This window comes from Trichomycterus rosablanca, chromosome 25, assembly GCF_030014385.1.
Source record: "Trichomycterus rosablanca isolate fTriRos1 chromosome 25, fTriRos1.hap1, whole genome shotgun sequence".
Lineage (NCBI taxonomy): Eukaryota > Metazoa > Chordata > Actinopteri > Siluriformes > Trichomycteridae > Trichomycterus > Trichomycterus rosablanca.
The window spans coordinates 2,256,002-2,277,500 of record NC_086012.1 but is presented as its reverse complement, the minus strand read 5'-3'; the positions used below and the strand labels follow the sequence as shown (position 1 = coordinate 2,277,500).

General features: G+C 47.1%; 1 protein-coding gene across 3 annotated transcripts in view; it reads left to right on the top strand.

Moving 5' to 3' along the window:
• Positions 1 to 21,499, top strand: part of cux1b (cut-like homeobox 1b) — a 138,877-nt gene that overhangs the window by 44,499 nt on the left and 72,879 nt on the right. For all 3 annotated transcript variants that reach the window (XM_062988183.1, XM_062988182.1, XM_062988181.1), the window contains exon 3: positions 16,111 to 16,158. In XM_062988183.1, the coding sequence (XP_062844253.1) occupies positions 16,111 to 16,158 (48 nt within the window). The remainder of the gene's footprint in view (positions 1 to 16,110; positions 16,159 to 21,499) is intronic.

Below are 21,499 nucleotides of genomic sequence, written 5' to 3'. Positions count from 1 at the left end.
GTGTGTGTGTGTCTCTGTGTGTGTGTGCGTGTGTGTCTCTGTCTCTGTGTGTGTGTGGGCGTGCGTGTTTGCGCGTGTGTGTGTGTACGCGTGTGTGTGTACGTGTGTCTGAGCACACTCGCAGGCTTATCCATCTCTGACAGTCGATACGATCAGTATTACCATGAGGGCTCGACTCTCTGCAGCTGCTCGTGTTCGTCAGCGCTACCCACCGACACGCCCCGTGTTTTCACCCCACCTGCACCTGAAGAGCGTCCGAATCGTAACCGCTTCCCCCTAAACGCGCACACACACCTGGACCGGACCGGGTCTCCTGAATGTCCCCTCGGTAATCTGACACGTTTCTTAGTAACCGAGTTGGCACGTTTAATCCGCACCCGAGAGGGAAGCACCCAGCGTCCACCGCCGGTCGTCCTGCACCGCTTTCATCACCGGGATCTCCCAGCATGCCGTCTGCTCACTGAGCCTCGTCTTTCAGTGCAGGATTGTTCAGCACTAGACGCCGGAAGTGGTGGGACAGTGCGAGGGTAGAACAGTAGCGGCTCAGGAGGCCCTTCCCCTGCTTATTGAATTATGCATTTCTCCTCTGATCTTCGCTCTGATTTGGTTAGATGTCACGCGGCTCAGATCTTTTATAGCCCGCTGCTAAAACTATGCTGTTCGTTTGATTAGTACAGAGACCGTTCTGCTGCGTGTATGTGTGTGTGCACTGATGAGCCAAAACATTAGGACCAACCCACAAATCATCCCGGCAATGCCTACAGGTTTAAGTCTCCGTGCTATTGTCCGGCCTGGCGTCTACACAGGCATGATTTCTATGTTTAAGGAGATTTAGCCAAAGCTAATAGCTTTGATTGGCTGTTTGATGAGCATGTACACATGGCACAGCTCTCACCGGGTCCTTGAGCACTCGACCCACCGGAATAGTTGAAGTAAAAACCACATGTTGTTTTCCTGGCAGTGCTGTCCACATATTTTTGAGAGAACCCTTGAGGCTTCTGATTTACAGCAGACCTTTGGTCCATCATGGATCATTCCTGAACATCCGGAGCAGGGTGACAGGTTCTGGGTTTCTTCCAGACCTTAGCGAGAGATGATCATCATGCTTGTGAGTCGTATTTTTATGGACATGGGTTAAAACGTTGCTGAGGACTTTTAGTTGATCTCAAAACCCTGTGCCTACTTCCCACGCTTGGCACTAATTAGTACTATTTTTTGGGAGGAAGCATCTGGGTTGCTCCGTTTCTCCTGTGTGTGTTTCCTCTACACAGCCACTGTACGCCATTATTGCATGCCAGTGATCATCTATCAGTCCCCAGGGCCGCCCCAGGCGTGTGTGTGTGTGTGTTGCGTGTGTTGCGTGTGTGTGGGGGGGGGGGACTTGGAGCGGATGGCCCGGGGGCTGCAGACAGGGATTGGGAATTCCATTTCCCAAGAGGACCAGTGCTCGACCGCCGCCATCCATCTTCCTGTGTGTCCACGCGGCGGAGAGAAGATCCGTCGCTGTGTGTGTAAGAGACCCCCCTGTGCACCCCCCTCGTTCCTCTCTGTAGTGGTACGGTCCACCCCGGTCCTCTATCTCTCACCCCTGTGCTGGTTCTTTATCTTCTCCTCCTCCTCCTCCTTCTTTCCTTCCTTCCTTTCTTTCTTTCTTTCTTTCTTTATCAGAAGCTTCCATCCCCCTTTATCAATCTCTCTCACTCTCATTCTCTCAGTCTGTCCCGGTGTCTCTCGCCCCGCCTCTAGCCGTGCCGTGGATAGATGAGCGTGAGATTAGGCGCTGAAAAGCTCGGCGTCTTTGCGTGGAGATCATAGCGCCGCGCTCGCACGCGCTCACCGGTGAAGGAGAGACGTACGTCACTCGCTCCTCCCTCGTCCTGCGTGGAAGGAGAGCTGACGTTCACATGCATTATTATTATTATTATTATTATTATTATTATTATTATTATTATTAGATTTGCACTGTGATTATGATTAGAATCGTTGGCTGGTTTGAATATTGTCTGGCTGGATGGTAGCTCAGTACGCCAGAAAGCACTCGGGCAAAAATGAACTTCAAACAGGTTCAAACGCAGCAAACTTTGGGTCCAAACAGCCCACATCTGTGAATACGGGTGTCCAGTGTTTCTGACCGGTCGCATTAACACGCTTCCTTAATGACAGTGTATGGTACGTGAACACTGATGAGCCTGAGTGTGTATGTGTATGTGTGTATGTGTGTGTGTGTGTGTGTGTGATGTCTGTATGTTTGTATGTTTGTGTATGTGTGTGTGTTATAATGTATGTATCTGTGTGTGTACATACTGTATATGTGTGTAATGTCTGTATGCCCGTGTGCGCGCGCGCGTGTGTGCGTGTCTGTGTGTGTGTGTGTGTGTGTGTGTGATGTCTGTATGTATGTATGTATGTGTGTGATAATGTATGTGTGTGTGTGTTCATGTATTTGTGATTGTGTGTGTGTTTGTGTGTACGTATATGTGCTTGCGTGTGTGTATGTATGTCTGTATGTCTGTCTGTGTTTATGTATATGTGATTGTGTGTGTGTGTATGTAATTGTGTGTGTAATATCTGTATGTGAAGGTTACTGGTGGTATATTCAGATGACTTTGAGCGTGTGTGTGTGTGTGTGTGTGTGTGTGTGTGTGTGTGTGTGTGTGTGTGTTTGTGAGCTGAACTGTGTGTGTTTGTGTGATTGTGTATGTGTGCTATGTGTGTATGTAAGGGTTACTGTTGGTGTATTTAGATGACTCTGGGCCTGTGTAGGTGTGTGTGTTATTATGCCTGTTAGTCTGTCTGTATAGTGTGTCTGTGTTTATGTGTGTGTGATTATGTGTGTCTGTTTATGTATATGTGATTGTGTGTGTGTGTGTGTGTGTGTAAGTGTAATGTCTGTATATAAAGGTTACTGTTGGTGTATTCAGGTCACTCAGGGCCGGTGTGTGTGTGTGTGTGTGTGAGAGAGCTTTGGGCGTTTGTGTGTGTTTGTGAGCTGAACTGTGTGTGTTTGTGTGATTGTGTATGTGTGTTATGTCTGTATGTAAGGGTTACTGTTGGTGTATTTAGATGACTCTGGGCCTGTGTAGGTGTGTGTGTTATTATGCCTGTTAGTCTGTCTGTATAGTGTGTGTGTGATTATGTGTGTGTGTGTCTGTTTATGTATATGTGATTGTGTGATTGTGTGACTGTGTGTGTGTGTGTGTGTGTGTGTCTGTGTGTGTGTCTGTTTATGTATATGTGATTGTGTGACTGTGTGTGTGTGTGTGTGTGTCTGTGTGTGTGTCTGTTTATGTATATGTGATTGTGTGTGTGTGTGTCTATGTATATGTGATTGTGTGACTGTGTGTGTGTGTGTGTCTGTTTATGTATATGTGATTGTGTGACTGTGTGTGTGTCTGTTTATGTATATGTGATTGTGTGTGTGTGTGTCTATGTATATGTGATTGTGTGACTGTGTGTGTGTGTGTGTCTGTTTATGTATATGTGATTGTGTGACTGTGTGTGTGTCTGTTTATGTATATGTGATTGTGTGTGTGTGTGTCTATGTATATGTGATTGTGTGACTGTGTGTGTGTGTGTGTCTGTTTATGTATATGTGATTGTGTGACTGTGTGTGTGTCTGTTTATGTATATGTGATTGTGTGACTGTGTGTGTGTCTGTTTATGTATATGTGATTGTGTGACTGTGTGTGTGTGTGTGTCTGTTTATGTATATGTGATTGTGTGACTGTGTGTGTGTCTGTTTATGTATATGTGATTGTGTGACTGTGTGTGTGTCTGTTTATGTATATGTGATTGTGTGACTGTGTGTGTGTGTGTGTGTGTGATGTCTGTATATTAAGGTTACTGTTGGTGTATTCAGGTCACTCTGGGCCTGTGTAGGTGTGTGTGTGTGTGTGTGTGTGTGTGTGTGTGTGTGTGTGTGTGTGTGTGTGTGTGTGTGTGTGTGTGTGTGTGTGATGTAAAGGGCGTGTGTGTACATGTGAAGTGTTATTCTTTGCGCTGCTGTTTGCACGTGCAGATGTTATGAGGTTATGCGTGTTTATCGTGAAACGTGACACTGTGTGTGTGTGTGTGTGTGTGTTTGCGTGCGTGCGTGTGTGTGTGTGTGTTGTCTGGCTGTGTGATGACTCAGTGTCTGTGAATGCAGCAGTGTGCTGAACAGTGTAGAGTGATGCTAATGTGTTTATTTGCTGAACTCGCTGCCTCACAGTGCCGTTAATGGAGAGCAGTGTAGCGACCAGCGCCATTAGCTCAGCTGTGTGTGTGTGGGGGTCTCTGATTGGGTTGCTCACTGGTGTCATGTACTGAGACTGGGTTGATTCGAGTTGAAGTGGAGGTTTGGAACAGGACTATCTTTTTGTTACTGGAAAACAGACAAGCAGAATCTGATTGGATGTTTCGATACGTAAACAAACCCACTCGTTCTGACCTCATTTCCAGCTCCTCTAAATCCAAACCTAACGCGTTCTGTTAGCGAACTCTCGCTTAATGCATTAGCCCACTCGTGTGTGTGTGTGTGTGTGTGTGTGTGTGTGTGTGTGATGGAGAGCTCTCAGGTTGCTGTTGAACCTGTGCGTCAGGTTTCTGAAGGACTCGCACGTCGACCTTTTTAAAGATGGCTCTCCTTCTATTCCTCTCGGCCCTCTCGAGTGCTCTTCACGCTCGCACTCAGATCCACGCCTCTTTTGTTCCTGTGAGAGACGGAGAACTGAATCAGACGACGTGTTTACATCCGGACGCCAGCTTACCAGGGTACAGATGTTTTAAACATCTGTCGGAATGTCATTTTATTATTGAAGACGTGTAATGGGAGCGTTTGGACGGGTTCAGCGCTCTAGTCCACCACTGTGCCAGTATATTAGCTACCCTATTTACCCCTCACCCCCCACAGTGTCCCCACTCATGTTCTACTTTTCCTTTACATTGTCACGTGTGTGTGTGTGTGTGTGTGTGTGTGTGTGTGTGTGTGTGTGTGTGTGTGTGTGTGTGTGTATGCTGGTAAAATGTCTACAAAGGTCGGACACAAAAGCAAAGCTTTTAATTCTCATCCTGTTTTGTGCATCCAGCTGCCTGAGGCCGGGCAGAGTGCGCACACACACACACACACACACACACACACACACACACACTGACTGTAGTGGGTTTGGGATTAGTGTAACTGCTGCTGCTTTTCTTTCATCACTGGCTTTCAGATTCTGTCTGTCTGCTTAAACGTCTGTCTTCTAGCAGAACCTCATCAAACAGCTCCTGGCGCCTTCAGAAGAAATGATTATTCTGAGCGTGTGTGTGTGTGTGTGTGTGTGTGTGTGTGTGTGAGAGTTTAATTCTATAACTATCTGTACCTATTGTAATGGTCATGCTAATAAAGCTCTTTGAAGTGTGTCTGTGTGTCTGTGTGTGAGTGAGACAGATGAGAGACACACTATAATGTATATACTCACATTGTGTGTGTGTTTGAAAGAGGAGTGTGTGAGAGTGTGTGTGTGTTAGAGAGAGATAAAATGTGTAAGTGTGTGTCTGAAAGAGGAGTGTGTCCTCGAGAGAGGTGTGTGTGTGTTTGAGAGAGGAGTGTGTGTGTGTGTTTTAGAGAGGAGTGTGTGTGTGTGTGTGTTCGAGGGAGGAGTGTATGTGTGTTAGATAGAGCATGTGTAAGAGTGTGTGTGTGTGTATGTGTTAGAGAGAATGTGTAAGTGTGTGTGTGTGAGAGAGGAGTGTGTGTCTGTTAGAGAGAGAATGTGTAAGTGTGTGTGTGTGTGTGTTTGAGAGAGGAGTGTGTGTGTGTATGTGTGTGTTTGAGAGAGAGAGAATGTGTAAGAGTGTGTGTGTTTGAGAGAATGTGTAAGAGAGTGTGTGTGTGTGTGTGTTTGAGAGAGAGAATGTGTGAGTGTATGTGTGTGTTTGAGAGAGAGAGAATGTGTAAGTGTGTGTGTTTGAGAGAGGAGTGTGTGTGTATGTGTGTGTTTGAGAGAGAGAATGTGTGAGAGTGTATGTGTGTGTTTGAGAGAGAGAGAATGTGTAAGAGTGTGTGTGTTTGAGAGAGGAGTGTATGTGTGTGTTTGAGAGAGAGAGAATGTGTGAGTGTATGTGTGTGTGAGAGAGAGAGAATGTGTGAGTGTGTGTGTGTTTGAGAGAGAGAGAATGTGTAAGTGTGTGTGTTTGAGAGAGGAGTGTATGTGTGTGTTTGAGAGAGAGAGAATGTGTGAGTGTATGTGTGTGTTTGAGAGAGAGAGAATGTGTGTGTGTGTGTTTGAGAGAGAGAGAATGTGTAAGAGTGTGTGTGTGTTTGAGAGAGGAGTGTGTGTGTATGTGTGTGTTTGAGAGAGAGAGAATGTGTAAGAGTGTGTGTGTATGAGAGAGAGAATGTGTAAGAGAGTGTGTGTGTGTGTGTGTTTGAGAGAGAGAGAATGTGTAAGAGTGTGTGTGTATGAGAGAGAGAATGTGTAAGAGAGTGTGTGTGTGTTTGAGAGAGAGAGAATGTGTAAGTGTGTGTGTTTGAGAGAGGAGTGTGTGTGTGTGTGTGTTTGAGAGAGAGAATGTGTGAAAGTGTATGTGTGTGTTTGAGAGAGAGAATGTGTAAGAGTGTGTGTGTTTGAGAGAGGAGTGTATGTGTGTGTTTGAGAGAGAGAGAGAGAATGTGTGAGTGTATGTGTGTTAGAGAGAGAGAGAATGTGTGAGTGTGTGTGTGTTTGAGAGAGAGAATGTGTAAGTGTGTGTGTTTGAGAGAGGAGTGTATGTGTGTGTTTGAGAGAGAGAGAATGTGTGAGTGTATGTGTGTGTTTGAGAGAGAGAGAATGTGTGAGTGTGTGTGTGTTTGAGAGAATGTGTAAGAGTGTGTGTGTGTTTGAGAGAGGAGTGTGTGTGTATGTGTGTGTTTGAGAGAGAGAGAATGTGTGTGTGTGTGTGTTCGAGAGAGAGAGAGAGAATGTGTGAGAGTGTGTGTGTGTTTGTGTGTGTTTGTTTTTGTGTGTTCGAGAGAGAGAGAATGTGTGAGAGTATATATGTGTGTGTTTGTGAGAGAGTGAGTTTGTGAGTAAGTGTGTCTCTCAGCGACACACACACACACACGTCTGGCGCCTTCAGAAGAAATGATTATTCTGAGCGTGTGTGTGTGTGTGTGTGTGTGTGTGTGTGTGAGAGTTTAATTCTATAACTATCTGTACCTATTGTAATGGTCATGCTAATAAAGCTCTTTGAAGTGTGTCTGTGTGTCTGTGTGTGAGTGAGACAGATGAGAGACACACTATAATGTATATACTCACATTGTGTGTGTGTTTGAAAGAGGAGTGTGTGAGAGTGTGTGTGTGTTAGAGAGAGATAAAATGTGTAAGTGTGTGTCTGAAAGAGGAGTGTGTCCTCGAGAGAGGTGTGTGTGTGTTTGAGAGAGGAGTGTGTGTGTGTGTTTTAGAGAGGAGTGTGTGTGTGTGTGTTCGAGGGAGGAGTGTATGTGTGTTAGATAGAGCATGTGTAAGAGTGTGTGTGTGTGTATGTGTTAGAGAGAATGTGTAAGTGTGTGTGTGTGAGAGAGGAGTGTGTGTCTGTTAGAGAGAGAATGTGTAAGTGTGTGTGTGTGTGTGTTTGAGAGAGGAGTGTGTGTGTGTGTATGTGTGTGTTTGAGAGAGAGAGAATGTGTAAGAGTGTGTGTGTTTGAGAGAATGTGTAAGAGAGTGTGTGTGTGTGTGTGTTTGAGAGAGAGAATGTGTGAGAGTGTATGTGTGTGTTTGAGAGAGAGAGAATGTGTAAGTGTGTGTGTTTGAGAGAGGAGTGTGTGTGTATGTGTGTGTTTGAGAGAGAGAATGTGTGAGAGTGTATGTGTGTGTTTGAGAGAGAGAGAATGTGTAAGAGTGTGTGTGTTTGAGAGAGGAGTGTATGTGTGTGTTTGAGAGAGAGAGAATGTGTGAGTGTATGTGTGTGTGAGAGAGAGAGAATGTGTGAGTGTGTGTGTGTTTGAGAGAGAGAGAATGTGTAAGTGTGTGTGTTTGAGAGAGGAGTGTATGTGTGTGTTTGAGAGAGAGAGAATGTGTGAGTGTATGTGTGTGTTTGAGAGAGAGAGAATGTGTGTGTGTGTGTTTGAGAGAGAGAGAATGTGTAAGAGTGTGTGTGTGTTTGAGAGAGGAGTGTGTGTGTATGTGTGTGTTTGAGAGAGAGAGAATGTGTGAGTGTGTGTGTTCGAGAGAGAGAATGTGTAAGAGTGTGTGTGTGTGTGTGTGTTTGAGAGAGAGAATGTGTGAGAGTGTATGTGTGTGTTTGAGAGAGAGAGAATGTGTAAGAGTGTGTGTGTATGAGAGAGAGAATGTGTAAGAGAGTGTGTGTGTGTGTGTGTTTGAGAGAGAGAGAATGTGTAAGAGTGTGTGTGTATGAGAGAGAGAATGTGTAAGAGAGTGTGTGTGTGTTTGAGAGAGAGAGAATGTGTGAGAGTGTATGTGTGTGTTTGAGAGAGAGAGAATGTGTAAGTGTGTGTGTTTGAGAGAGGAGTGTGTGTGTATGTGTGTGTTTGAGAGAGAGAATGTGTGAAAGTGTATGTGTGTGTTTGAGAGAGAGAATGTGTAAGAGTGTGTGTGTTTGAGAGAGGAGTGTATGTGTGTGTTTGAGAGAGAGAGAGAGAATGTGTGAGTGTATGTGTGTTAGAGAGAGAGAGAATGTGTGAGTGTGTGTGTGTTTGAGAGAGAGAATGTGTAAGTGTGTGTGTTTGAGAGAGGAGTGTATGTGTGTGTTTGAGAGAGAGAGAATGTGTGAGTGTATGTGTGTGTTTGAGAGAGAGAGAATGTGTGAGTGTGTGTGTGTTTGAGAGAATGTGTAAGAGTGTGTGTGTGTTTGAGAGAGGAGTGTGTGTGTATGTGTGTGTTTGAGAGAGAGAGAATGTGTGAGTGTGTGTGTGTTCGAGAGAGAGAGAGAGAATGTGTGAGAGTGTGTGTGTTTGTGTGTGTTTGTTTTTGTGTGTTCGAGAGAGAGAGAATGTGTGAGAGTATATATGTGTGTGTTTGTGAGAGAGTGAGTTTGTGAGTAAGTGTGTCTCTCAGCGACACACACACACACACGTCTGGCGCCTTCAGAAGAAATGATTATTCTGAGCGTGTGTGTGTGTGTGTGTGTGTGTGTGTGTGTGAGAGTTTAATTCTATAACTATCTGTACCTATTGTAATGGTCATGCTAATAAAGCTCTTTGAAGTGTGTCTGTGTGTCTGTGTGTGAGTGAGACAGATGAGAGACACACTATAATGTATATACTCACATTGTGTGTGTGTTTGAAAGAGGAGTGTGTGAGAGTGTGTGTGTGTTAGAGAGAGATAAAATGTGTAAGTGTGTGTCTGAAAGAGGAGTGTGTCCTCGAGAGAGGTGTGTGTGTGTTTGAGAGAGGAGTGTGTGTGTGTGTGTTCGAGGGAGGAGTGTATGTGTGTTAGATAGAGCATGTGTAAGAGTGTGTGTGTGTGTATGTGTTAGAGAGAATGTGTAAGTGTGTGTGTGTGAGAGAGGAGTGTGTGTCTGTTAGAGAGAGAATGTGTAAGTGTGTGTGTGTGTGTGTTTGAGAGAGGAGTGTGTGTGTGTGTATGTGTGTGTTTGAGAGAGAGAGAATGTGTAAGAGTGTGTGTGTTTGAGAGAATGTGTAAGAGAGTGTGTGTGTGTGTGTGTTTGAGAGAGAGAATGTGTGAGAGTGTATGTGTGTGTTTGAGAGAGAGAGAATGTGTAAGTGTGTGTGTTTGAGAGAGGAGTGTGTGTGTATGTGTGTGTTTGAGAGAGAGAATGTGTGAGAGTGTATGTGTGTGTTTGAGAGAGAGAGAATGTGTAAGAGTGTGTGTGTTTGAGAGAGGAGTGTATGTGTGTGTTTGAGAGAGAGAGAATGTGTGAGTGTATGTGTGTGTGAGAGAGAGAGAATGTGTGAGTGTGTGTGTGTTTGAGAGAGAGAGAATGTGTAAGTGTGTGTGTTTGAGAGAGGAGTGTATGTGTGTGTTTGAGAGAGAGAGAATGTGTGAGTGTATGTGTGTGTTTGAGAGAGAGAGAATGTGTGTGTGTGTGTTTGAGAGAGAGAGAATGTGTAAGAGTGTGTGTGTGTTTGAGAGAGGAGTGTGTGTGTATGTGTGTGTTTGAGAGAGAGAGAATGTGTGAGTGTGTGTGTTCGAGAGAGAGAATGTGTAAGAGTGTGTGTGTGTGTGTGTGTGTTTGAGAGAGAGAATGTGTGAGAGTGTATGTGTGTGTTTGAGAGAGAGAATGTGTAAGAGTGTGTGTGTATGAGAGAGAGAATGTGTAAGAGAGTGTGTGTGTGTGTGTGTGTTTGAGAGAGAGAGAATGTGTAAGAGTGTGTGTGTATGAGAGAGAGAATGTGTAAGAGAGTGTGTGTGTGTTTGAGAGAGAGAGAATGTGTGAGAGTGTATGTGTGTGTTTGAGAGAGAGAGAATGTGTAAGTGTGTGTGTTTGAGAGAGGAGTGTGTGTGTATGTGTGTGTTTGAGAGAGAGAATGTGTGAAAGTGTATGTGTGTGTTTGAGAGAGAGAATGTGTAAGAGTGTGTGTGTTTGAGAGAGGAGTGTATGTGTGTGTTTGAGAGAGAGAGAGAGAATGTGTGAGTGTATGTGTGTTAGAGAGAGAGAGAATGTGTGAGTGTGTGTGTGTTTGAGAGAGAGAATGTGTAAGTGTGTGTGTTTGAGAGAGGAGTGTATGTGTGTGTTTGAGAGAGAGAGAATGTGTGAGTGTATGTGTGTGTTTGAGAGAGAGAGAATGTGTGAGTGTGTGTGTGTTTGAGAGAATGTGTAAGAGTGTGTGTGTGTTTGAGAGAGGAGTGTGTGTGTATGTGTGTGTTTGAGAGAGAGAGAATGTGTGAGTGTGTGTGTGTTCGAGAGAGAGAGAGAGAATGTGTGAGAGTGTGTGTGTGTTTGTGTGTGTTTGTTTTTGTGTGTTCGAGAGAGAGAGAATGTGTGAGAGTATATATGTGTGTGTTTGTGAGAGAGTGAGTTTGTGAGTAAGTGTGTCTCTCAGCGACACACACACACACACGTCCCTCCCACCCTCAGACACAGCCACTCTCGCCTGTAGGGATCTGACCGGCTGATAGCAGAGCTGAGATCTCAGCACTGATGGATCACAGTGTGTTTGTGTTTAGTCTGATTGGGTTTCGTTCTTCAGAAGCTTCTCATGTTCTGCGAGTGTCGATGGTACATTCGCACGTCAACACACACGCAGCCATCAGAGGGACGGGGCGCGGGCACGGGCGTGGCCACGGCGAGGGATTAAGAGAGGAGAATAAAGGAGTGAATAAGGAAGGAAGTGAGGGAGGAAGTGCAGCTGTAATTAGGCCTGACGAGCAGGTCTGCCTGGCAGCCCACAACTCACCAACTATTTATAGAGCTGAAGAAAAAGCTTCGAATAGTGCTGGCGGGACACACACACACACACACGCGCGCACGCACGCACACACACACACACGAACACACGTACACACACACACGAACACACGTACACACACACACACACGAACACACATACACACACACACACACACATGCAGCTTCATGACGATCCCAAAGTGCCTTTAGTCTCCACTCTAGAAGAGCGATAGATTTGGGACGAGGCCGCGTCCCTGTCCGTCCGTTTCCATGCATGTACGCTGTGCAGCCAAAAGTATGTGGACGCCCCCCTAACGATCCCAGTCCCAGTGTTTCAGCTCCGCCCACTGCACACTGACCTGAGTAAGTAACTGTAGATCTGTACAGTCTCAGTGTCCATAACCAACCGCCTGGAACCGTGCCAGGCACTAACACACACATACACACTCTCGCAGTCCACACACACACACACACACACACACACACACTCCTCTCTCTTGCAGTCTACACACACACACACACTCCTCTCTCGCAGTCTACACACACACACACCTCTCTCTCGCAGTCTACACACACACACACTCCTCTCTCGCAGTCTACACACACACACACACACACTCCTCTCTCGCAGTCTACACACACACACACACACACACCTCTCTCTCGCAGTCTACACACACACACACACACACACTCCTCTCTCGCAGTCTACACACACACACACACCTCTCTCTCGCAGTCTACACACACACACACACACACACACTCCTCTCTCGCAGTCTACACACACACACACACACACACACTCCTCTCTCGCAGTCTACACACACACACACACACCTCTCTCTCGCAGTCTACACACACACACACACCTCTCTCTCGCAGTCTACACACACACCTCTCTCTCGCAGTCTACACACACACACACACACACACACTTTTTTCTCTTGCAGTCTACACACACACACACACACTCCTCTCTCTCACAGTCTACACACACATACTCACTAACAAATGCGCACTCTTCTCTCTCACACAGACACTCAGCCACACACACTCACACGTGCTCTCTCTCTCTCTCTCTAACACACACATACACAGTCAGGAGGTCTGGGGAATTGGATATGACTATTTTGGGAGGAAAATTGGAAGGAAAATTTATAAATAGACTAATAAGAAATAAATCTCAAACACTTGAGCTTGGACTTGAATCTCAGCTGTGCTATCAGCCTAATCAGGCGTCCAACAGGCACAATTTGGTTGGATGACCTAAAAGCAGCAGGAACAACACACAGAACAATAGGTGATGATCAGCACCATCTGAGGGAGGATTTTAAGGTATTTCTGTGTCCATACACATACGGCTATTAAAACACGTGGAGCAGTCGTCCTTTTCTCCAGGTTTGGGGGGGGGGTCTGAAAAATAAAGCTACACTGTGAGGTAAATTGTTCAGCGGTCAGATGTGAAGCACGTTTGGAATAAAGAATAAAACCTGCTGATCCTGATGTGTGTGGATGGTGATGGCACACCCCTGTGTAAATGCCACCCAGTGAGACGAGGCGAGGGTTTTTATTTAAACTCTGCCCTGCTCACCAGTTTCACTCATAATAAATTCAGAAACCACGATGAAAGGTTCCAGTATCTTCCAGATTTAAGGAGGAACCTCTGCTGCACGTCTGAAACCCTCTTTGTTTAGTTCCGTGGTACTCTCCTCACGAGTGTAAATTCAATCTTCTCGTCTCCGCCACCCCCCGCCATCACACAGTCGAGCTGAAATAACACACAACACAGACGCAGCAGTCGCTGGCACTGCATTCAGTCGTTACTGTGGCTTTCCCTACGCCGTGTGTGCGTGTGTGCGTCTGTGCGTGTGTGCGTGTGTGTGTGTGTATGTGTGTGTGTGTGTGTGTGTGTGTATGCTCGAGCGTGAGTGTGTGTTGGCAGGGATCGGGGTGTTATATGTAAACCAGCTGCTGACAGAGGTTTCCTGTGGGTCACCGGGACCTCCGAACGCCACTTACATAAACGCTAACACACACACACACACACACCCCACAGACACAGCTCAGACAGACATGTGCCGCCCAGTCAGACTCTCCTGTCCCAGAGGAACCTGGGGAAAAAAACTCACGGGTCATTATTTAAGCGTCCAGATCTGTGTGGAACAATCGCTGATGTCAGAAACCCTGAACCATCTGTGGTCTGCTCCTGAGTGACCTTTCACCCTCAGATCCTGGCCTCTGTGACCCCGTCTGACCTTAACGGCCTATTACCAGATCATCTTAAAGGATTTAATGCAAATGAGTCGGCGGTCAGTGTCGGTCAGTGTGTCCACTTAGTTTCCTAAACGTTTACATTCACGGCATTTAGCAGATGCTTTTTATCTAAATATACAGTAACAGTATATTGTATAAGCAATTGAGGGCTGAGGGCCTTGCTTAAGGGCCCAACAGTGACAATCTGACAGCAGTGGGGCTTAAACCAGCGACCTTTTGATTACTAGTCCAGTACTATAACTGCTAGGCTACAACTGCACATGGACGTCTTGAGATTTGGCATCAACATGCACTCGCTTCTTCATTCCTGTCCTTGCACCTAGTGCCCTTGTGCCCAGTGTTCTTTGCTCCTGTCCTTGCTCCCAGTCTCCTTGTTCCCAGTGTCCTTCCGGCCAGTGTCCTTGCTCCCAGTGTCCTTGCGGCCAGTGTCCTTGCTCCCAGTGTCCTTGCGGCCAGTGTCCTTGCTCCCAGTGTCCCTGTTCCCAGTGTCCTTGCACCCAGTGCCCTTGTGCCCAGTGTTCTTTGCTCCTGTCCTTGCTCCCAGTCTCCTTGTTCCGAGTGTCCTTGCGGCCAGTGTCCTTGCTCCCAGTGTCCTTTGCTCCCAGTGTCCTTTGCTCCCAGTGTCCTTTGCTCCTGTCCTTGCTCCCAGTGTCCTTGCGCCCAGTGTCCTTTGCTCCTGTCCTTGTGCCCAGTGTCTTTGCTCCCAGTTTTCTTTGCTCCTGTCCTTGTGCCCAGTGTCCTTGCTCCCAGTGTCCTTGCACCCAGTGTCCTTGCGCCCAGTGTCCCTTCTCCCAGTGTCTCTTCTCCCAGTGTCCCTGCTCCCAGTGTCCTTGCTCCCAGTCTCCTTGTGCCCAGTGTCCTTTGCTCCTGTCCTTGCACCTAGTGCCCTTGTGCCCAGTGTTCTTTGCTCCTGTCCTTGCTCCCAGTCTCCTTGTTCCCAGTGTCCTTGCGGCCAGTGTCCTTGCTCCCAGTGTCCTTTGCTCCCAGTGTCCTTTGCTCCTGTCCTTGCTCCCAGTGTCCTTGCGCCCAGTGTCCTTTGCTCCTGTCCTTGTGCCCAGTGTCTTTGCTCCCAGTTTCCTTTGCTCCTGTCCTTGTGCCCAGTGTCCTTTGCTCCCAGTGTCCTTTGCTCCTGTCCTTGCTCCCAGTGTCCTTTGCTCCCAGTGTCCTTTGCTCCTGTCCTTGCTCCCAGTGTCCTTGCGCCCAGTGTCCTTTGCTCCTGTCCTTGTGCCCAGTGTCCTTGCTCCCAGTGTCCTTGCTCCCAGTGTCCTTGCGCCCAGTGTCCCTTCTCCCAGTGTCTCTTCTCCCAGTGTCCCTGCTCCCAGTGTCCTTGCTCCCAGTCTCCTTGTGCCCAGTGTCCTTTGCTCCTGTCCTTGCACCTAGTGCCCTTGTGCCCAGTGTTCTTTGCTCCTGTCCTTGCTCCCAGTCTCCTTGTTCCCAGTGTCCTTGCGGCCAGTGTCCTTGCTCCCAGTGTCCTTTGCTCCCAGTGTCCTTTGCTCCTGTCCTTGCTCCCAGTGTCCTTGCGCCCAGTGTCCTTTGCTCCTGTCCTTGTGCCCAGTGTCTTTGCTCCCAGTTTCCTTTGCTCCTGTCCTTGTGCCCAGTGTCCTTTGCTCCCAGTGTCCTTTGCTCCTGTCCTTGCTCCCAGTGTCCTTTGCTCCCAGTGTCCTTTGCTCCTGTCCTTGCTCCCAGTGTCCTTGCGCCCAGTGTCCTTTGCTCCTGTCCTTGTGCCCAGTGTCCTTGCTCCCAGTGTCCTTGCTCCCAGTGTCCTTGCGCCCAGTGTCCCTTCTCCCAGTGTCTCTTCTCCCAGTGTCCCTGCTCCCAGTGTCCTTGCTCCCAGTCTCCTTGTGCCCAGTGTCCTTTGCTCCTGTCCTTGCACCTAGTGCCCTTGTGCCCAGTGTTCTTTGCTCCTGTCCTTGCTCCCAGTCTCCTTGTTCCCAGTGTCCTTGCGGCCAGTGTCCTTGCTCCCAGTGTCCTTTGCTCCCAGTGTCCTTTGCTCCTGTCCTTGCTCCCAGTGTCCTTGCGCCCAGTGTCCTTTGCTCCTGTCCTTGTGCCCAGTGTCTTTGCTCCCAGTTTCCTTTGCTCCTGTCCTTGTGCCCAGTGTCCTTTGCTCCCAGTGTCCTTTGCTCCTGTCCTTGCTCCCAGTGTCCTTTGCTCCCAGTGTCCTTTGCTCCTGTCCTTGCTCCCAGTGTCCTTGCGCCCAGTGTCCTTTGCTCCTGTCCTTGTTCCCAGTGTCCTTGCTCCCAGTGTCCTTGCACCCAGTGTCCTTGCGCCCAGTGTCCCTTCTCCCAGTGTCTCTTCTCCCAGTGTCCCTGCTCCCAGTGTCCTTGCTCCCAGTCTCCTTGTGCCCAGTGTCCTTCGCTCCTGTCCTTGCTCCCAGTGTTTCCAGGTTTAACTGGACGAGCGGTGACTCTCACCAGGATAAATCGGTCAATGGAAATTAAATGCAAACACATGTTTCAGATACAGATGTTTCAGTACAGCTGTTTTGATTTCTGACCCTCTTGTTCTGTTCTTGTGTTTCAGGATTTTCGCAAGCAGGTAGCTCCACTGCTCAAGAGCTTTCAGGCTGAGGTGAGTCCACAGATTTAGTCAATTCACCTTTTGCTGCAAAAAAATCCAGTCGTGTCTGAGGAGGGTCATTTTGTCTATCTCACGCTCCCTCCGACATGTGTGCAGAGCCACGCCCTGATCTCCGGGCCTGGGGCTAGTAACCACCCACTTTTCAGTCCGGTCTTTTCCCACCCGGCAGACTTTAGTGGCTAATTTTGTCTGCTGCAAGCACTGCCAAGTATGCCTGCTAGTGGGCGCCCAGCCGACCGGTAGCAGTGCTGAGCAGTTTCGAACTTGTCTAATCTGACCATTAAACCCGCTTCCAGATGCATTCCAGTGTTGCAGAACCACACCTAAAGAACCACTATGTTTGTGGTTCAATAAAAATGAGCTTTATTTTTGCTAAACATTTACAGTATATAGTCTGTTGGCATGAAGGTGATCTTTTGCAGATCTTTAGAGATGATTCTTGGTGGTGGTGGTGATGTTTGCCTCTCTAACCATCCTCCTCACTATGTGTTGAAGCAAACACACAGGACCATTACAGTTTCTCAGACTTCAGCTTCCTAATTTTCACCCCATCAGTAAATGTGGGCGTGTTTGGGGTGTTAGTTGTACTGTAGAACACAGTTATTGTCGTGGTTGTATTTTTATGTGATAAAGGTTTTTGTTTTCGTCGATTTAAAGTCATTCAGTTCAAGTTTGGATTTTATGGGTGCGCTAATTTACCCCGGGCGTTCCGTCAGGATCCTTTTTATCTTTTTATCTGTCATTCCTAAGTGTGCCAATAATTTTTTAAGCTGCCTGACTGTATTTGTGGCCTTTTTGTCGGACTGCATTGTGTGTGTGTGTGTGTGTGTGTGTGTGTGTGTGTGTTTGTGTGTGAAGATGAATCAGTGTGTTAACGTCTGAGCCATCGCACATAAACAGCGCATTACTGTGACACGCACCGTATTGCATCAGCTCCGTCCTTATAAATAAACCTCTCCATTTAGGAGGAAATAATGCACTGTCCCATAATTCCTCACTTCTTACTCGCTCCTCTCCCCCTCGGCCTCCTCTTTCCTTCCTCTGGTCTTTTTTTTTTCACCCGTCAGCGAGTACAGCCTGACCTGGACTGACTCTCGGAGAGTCGAGCGGACCGATAGACGAACCGTTCTTCCTCTTACTCTGTCTCACTGGTGCCGGAGGATCTTTAAATTCTGTATGACAGGACAACAGGAACACAGGAACCCAGACAGCTGTAGAAAAAGGGGGCATTTTAAAAATGTGGGGGTAGGGGAGGCAACAGGGATGGGGCAGTTGGGTTTGAAAGCTGATGGCACCATAACTGACCTGACTAGGGTTTCTTGTGGTCCATGGGTTTGTTTGGTATACACCAAGAGAACAGTACAGGACTGAATGATTTATCCCTACAGTAAAAGGGGTTTGGTGGGTATTCTGGGGTCTCTCTCACTGGTGCTTCCAGACAGTTATAGAACAAAGGGGGCATTTAAAAAATTTGGGGGTAGGGGAGGCAACGGGGTGGGACAACTGGGTTTGAAAACTGATGGCACCATAACTGACCAGGCTGGGGGTTCTTGTGGTTTATGGGATGTTTTGTCTACACCAAGAGAACAGCACAGTACTTAATGATTCATCCCTACAATAAAAGGGGTTTGGTGGGTATTTTTGGGTGTTTTGATTTCCTTTGACCCCTCATTGAAGTGGCTCTTAACCTTTTGGTCATCCGGGCCCCAACAGTGGACAAAAGCTGATCCCACTGGCCACAAAGAGTGGATTTATGACAGTGAAGCCTAGTCGGTAGAGCTTTGGGCTATCAAAAAGGTATCGAAAGGTTGAGAGTTTGAATCCCGGCTCTGCCATGCTGTCACTGTTGGGCCCTTGAGCCAAGGCCCTTAACCCTCTCAGCTCCAGGGGTGCCATACATCGGCTGAATTGCCTGTGTAAATTTATATACGCTTTTAGAACAGTATGATTTGCTCTTTAACTAGTGGAGCATGAAGAACTCTCTCTCTCTCTCTCTCTCTCTCTCTCTCTCTCTCTCTCCCTCTCTCATGTTCATTAAAGCTCTCTCGCCCCCTCCTTCCCCCTGTACCCGTTACATCACTTATTCATCGTCAGCCTATTTAAACCCGGCCACGGCGGCCGCGCTCCCGTTCTCCGACCTTCTAAAAGGAGACGTCCCCCTTTTTTCCGCAGCTCCCGCAGGTACCCCCCCCCCCCCCCCCCCCCCCCCCCCCCTCGGCGCTCGTCCGTGCACTTTCTCATCACGCAGAGCCTTTGGCTGAAGCACCGGCTGATTTAGCGAGGGGGGGCGCCTCCCGTCCTCTCGTCCCCGATCACACCAGTGACCCTGAACAATACAGCGTGACAGCCTCGCTCACGGCCATCCCATAATAATCCACGTTCGCCTCTCCGCGTCAGTGATTGTATTCATGGCGCAAAGGAAGGAGAAATTTATAAACCCGCAGCAAAAAAAGTTTGATCTAATCATCAAACCGTCTCCGTCCTGAAACAGGACAGAGCTTTTAAATACGATTAAAACATGCTTTTGTGTGATTGTTATACTAATCAGCATTTTTTCCCCCACACAATTTAGTGACGAGTGGTTAAAATAGATGAACTAAATAATAAGGGTGTCCACAAACCTTTGGCCATGCGATCTTTTATTAAAGCAGAACTTTTATTAAATAAGAACTCACTTGTCTTTCTTAAGTTGCACCACGTTTCATTTTGTGCTTTTTAGCGTTCGATTGCTTTAATAGGGCAGTTGTAGCTGGGCGGTTAAGGTCCCTGGTTCAAGCCTCACCACCATCGCCAGGTTGCCACTGTCGGGCCCTTGAGCAAGGCTCTTAACCCTCAATTGCTTTGACAGTATACCGTCACAGTGCTGTAAGTCACTTTGGATAAAAGCGTCCACTAAATGATGTAAATGAAAAGTAACAGGGAGACCGTAGGGGAGTAAATGGACGACTTAAATTTAAATTTGGCCCTTTGCTTGTACAGTGAGGGTTTTTTTGGCGTGTCGGCCACTGAATGATGGATGAAGGGTTGGATTTTTCATGTGGGGTCGACCCGAGATTCAGACGCTGCCTGCACGTGCTGCACACGATCGAGTGAGACCTGCTGACCACGCTGGACTCCAAATCTGTGTTGCGATTAAGGCCGCCGTCCAACCGTCCAGCTTATGATGTCATGGTACCTTCTAGAAACCCTGGGTGCATGTGCAGGGCGGAAACCGGAGTACCTGGAAGAAACCTTCGCTGACATAAATAGAACATGCCAAACTCCTGGTGGCATCCACACTACCTGCTGCATCATCATTGTTTTCCATCTTGCAGTGCAGTGCATGATATGGCGCCCTCTCTGGTGGAAACATGTTACTGCAAGATTCTGTTTAATCGGCTGTGCTGTACATGTGACACGTCAGTACACATAATGATGATGTCCAGTCTTACGTGTTATGAAGTCATGACCTCTGACCTTAGCTGATCTTTTTCTGGGATGTTTTGCGCCCTCCTCAATACGTCAGCACACTCTTGAATGAAGCTCAAGTGCCTGACCATTTATCAGATGATCAGAAGTCTTTTCCATTGGCTTTCACTGTGGTACGCCAGAGTCCCAGTGTCTCAGAAATGGCTTTGGACATGTAAGCCTGCAAATAATTCCAAATGTGATTATTTATATTTACTTTTCAGAGTGAACAGAAACAGAGCTGTTGGGTTTTGGTTGATTCAAGCATCGAATGTGAGAGAGGTTAGAGCTCGAGCAGGGAATTCTTCAGGCATGTGATCAGTTTGCTGTCCCTCACCCAAGATCCTGATGCTTCTGGTGTTGTGTTGCACATCTGGGACATTTACGTATGGTGGTGTGCAGACTTGTTTTCTTTACTGAAACCAGTAAAACCATTTCGATATTAGCGTGACTGCGGCTTTAAATGTATTAAAAATAAATCCATGTTCCAGTGCTAGACAAAAATCAGAGAAAGCAGTTATCATGTGCATATTGAAGGTACGAGCCTGTGGGTGGTTGCCCCTCCTTGTTCTCCTGTATCCAGCTGTGATGGTGGTCTGGGCATCTGAGGTTAGGGCTTTGCTGAAAGAAACGACCTCCTTTTAAAAACACACATTCTTGTGTGTGTTAGCACTAATAGAACACATTTTTAGCAAAGGTGGACGGGCATGATGTGGGTTATTTTCACTGGGCTTTCTGTGTGTGGTTGGCGCTCTTCGCTTCCGGGAAGGGCTTGGCACAATTTAATAGAGGTTGCTAGGGAGTTGCTAGGGTACCGAATTTTGTTAAATACGATCCATCGTTTGCTGAGTCTGTGTGTAAGGGGCGAAGCGCAAAACTCAAAGCCAATGTTTTCTGTTCTATCAAAGTCACAAGTGTGTGTAGACTTAATGGCCAAAAGTATGTGGACGTGTCAGTTCTGAGCAGTGAGACAGAACTACAGTTTCCTGTCTCCTGTACCGAACTCTGGAGATCTCAGATAAGTGAGAACAGCGCAGGTCACTGGGTTTAGAACACACTCCTGATCACTGCTGGTTCATACGGGCCAGTCTGACCGGTCCTGCAGTCGCGCTCCGTCTCCTCTCGCTCGTGTTTTTTGGAGAGAGAGAGAGAGAGAGAGAGGAGAGAGAGAGAGAGAGAGAGAGAGGAGAGAGAGAAAGAACGTTCTGAACTGAGGACATCTGATCCCACTCTGAGGGGATTAACGACTCCACTGACGACTTTAAAGCAGAAGGGGAATTACTGACGGAAACATCCGACAGCCTGATACACACACACACACACACACACACACACACACACAGATACACACACACACACAGATACACACACACACAGATACACAGATATATACACACATACGCACATACAAGATACACGCATGTACACACAATCACGTACACAACTACACAAACACACACGCACACCATAAACACACACATACAATCACACACGATTACACACAAGCACATATACACACACCATAAACACACACACACACACACACACAAATACATGATAACTCACACACACCATAAACACACACATACAATCACACACGATTACACACAAGCACATATACACACACCATAAACACACACCATAAACACACACACACACACACACACACACAAATACATGATAACTCACACACACCATAAACACACACACAATCACAATTACACAAATACATGTATAAACACACACACACCATAAACACACATACACACAATCACGTACGCACACACCATAAACACACACACCATAAACACACAGATACACACAATCACGTACACACACACCATAAACACACACACACCATAAACACACAGATACACACAATCAC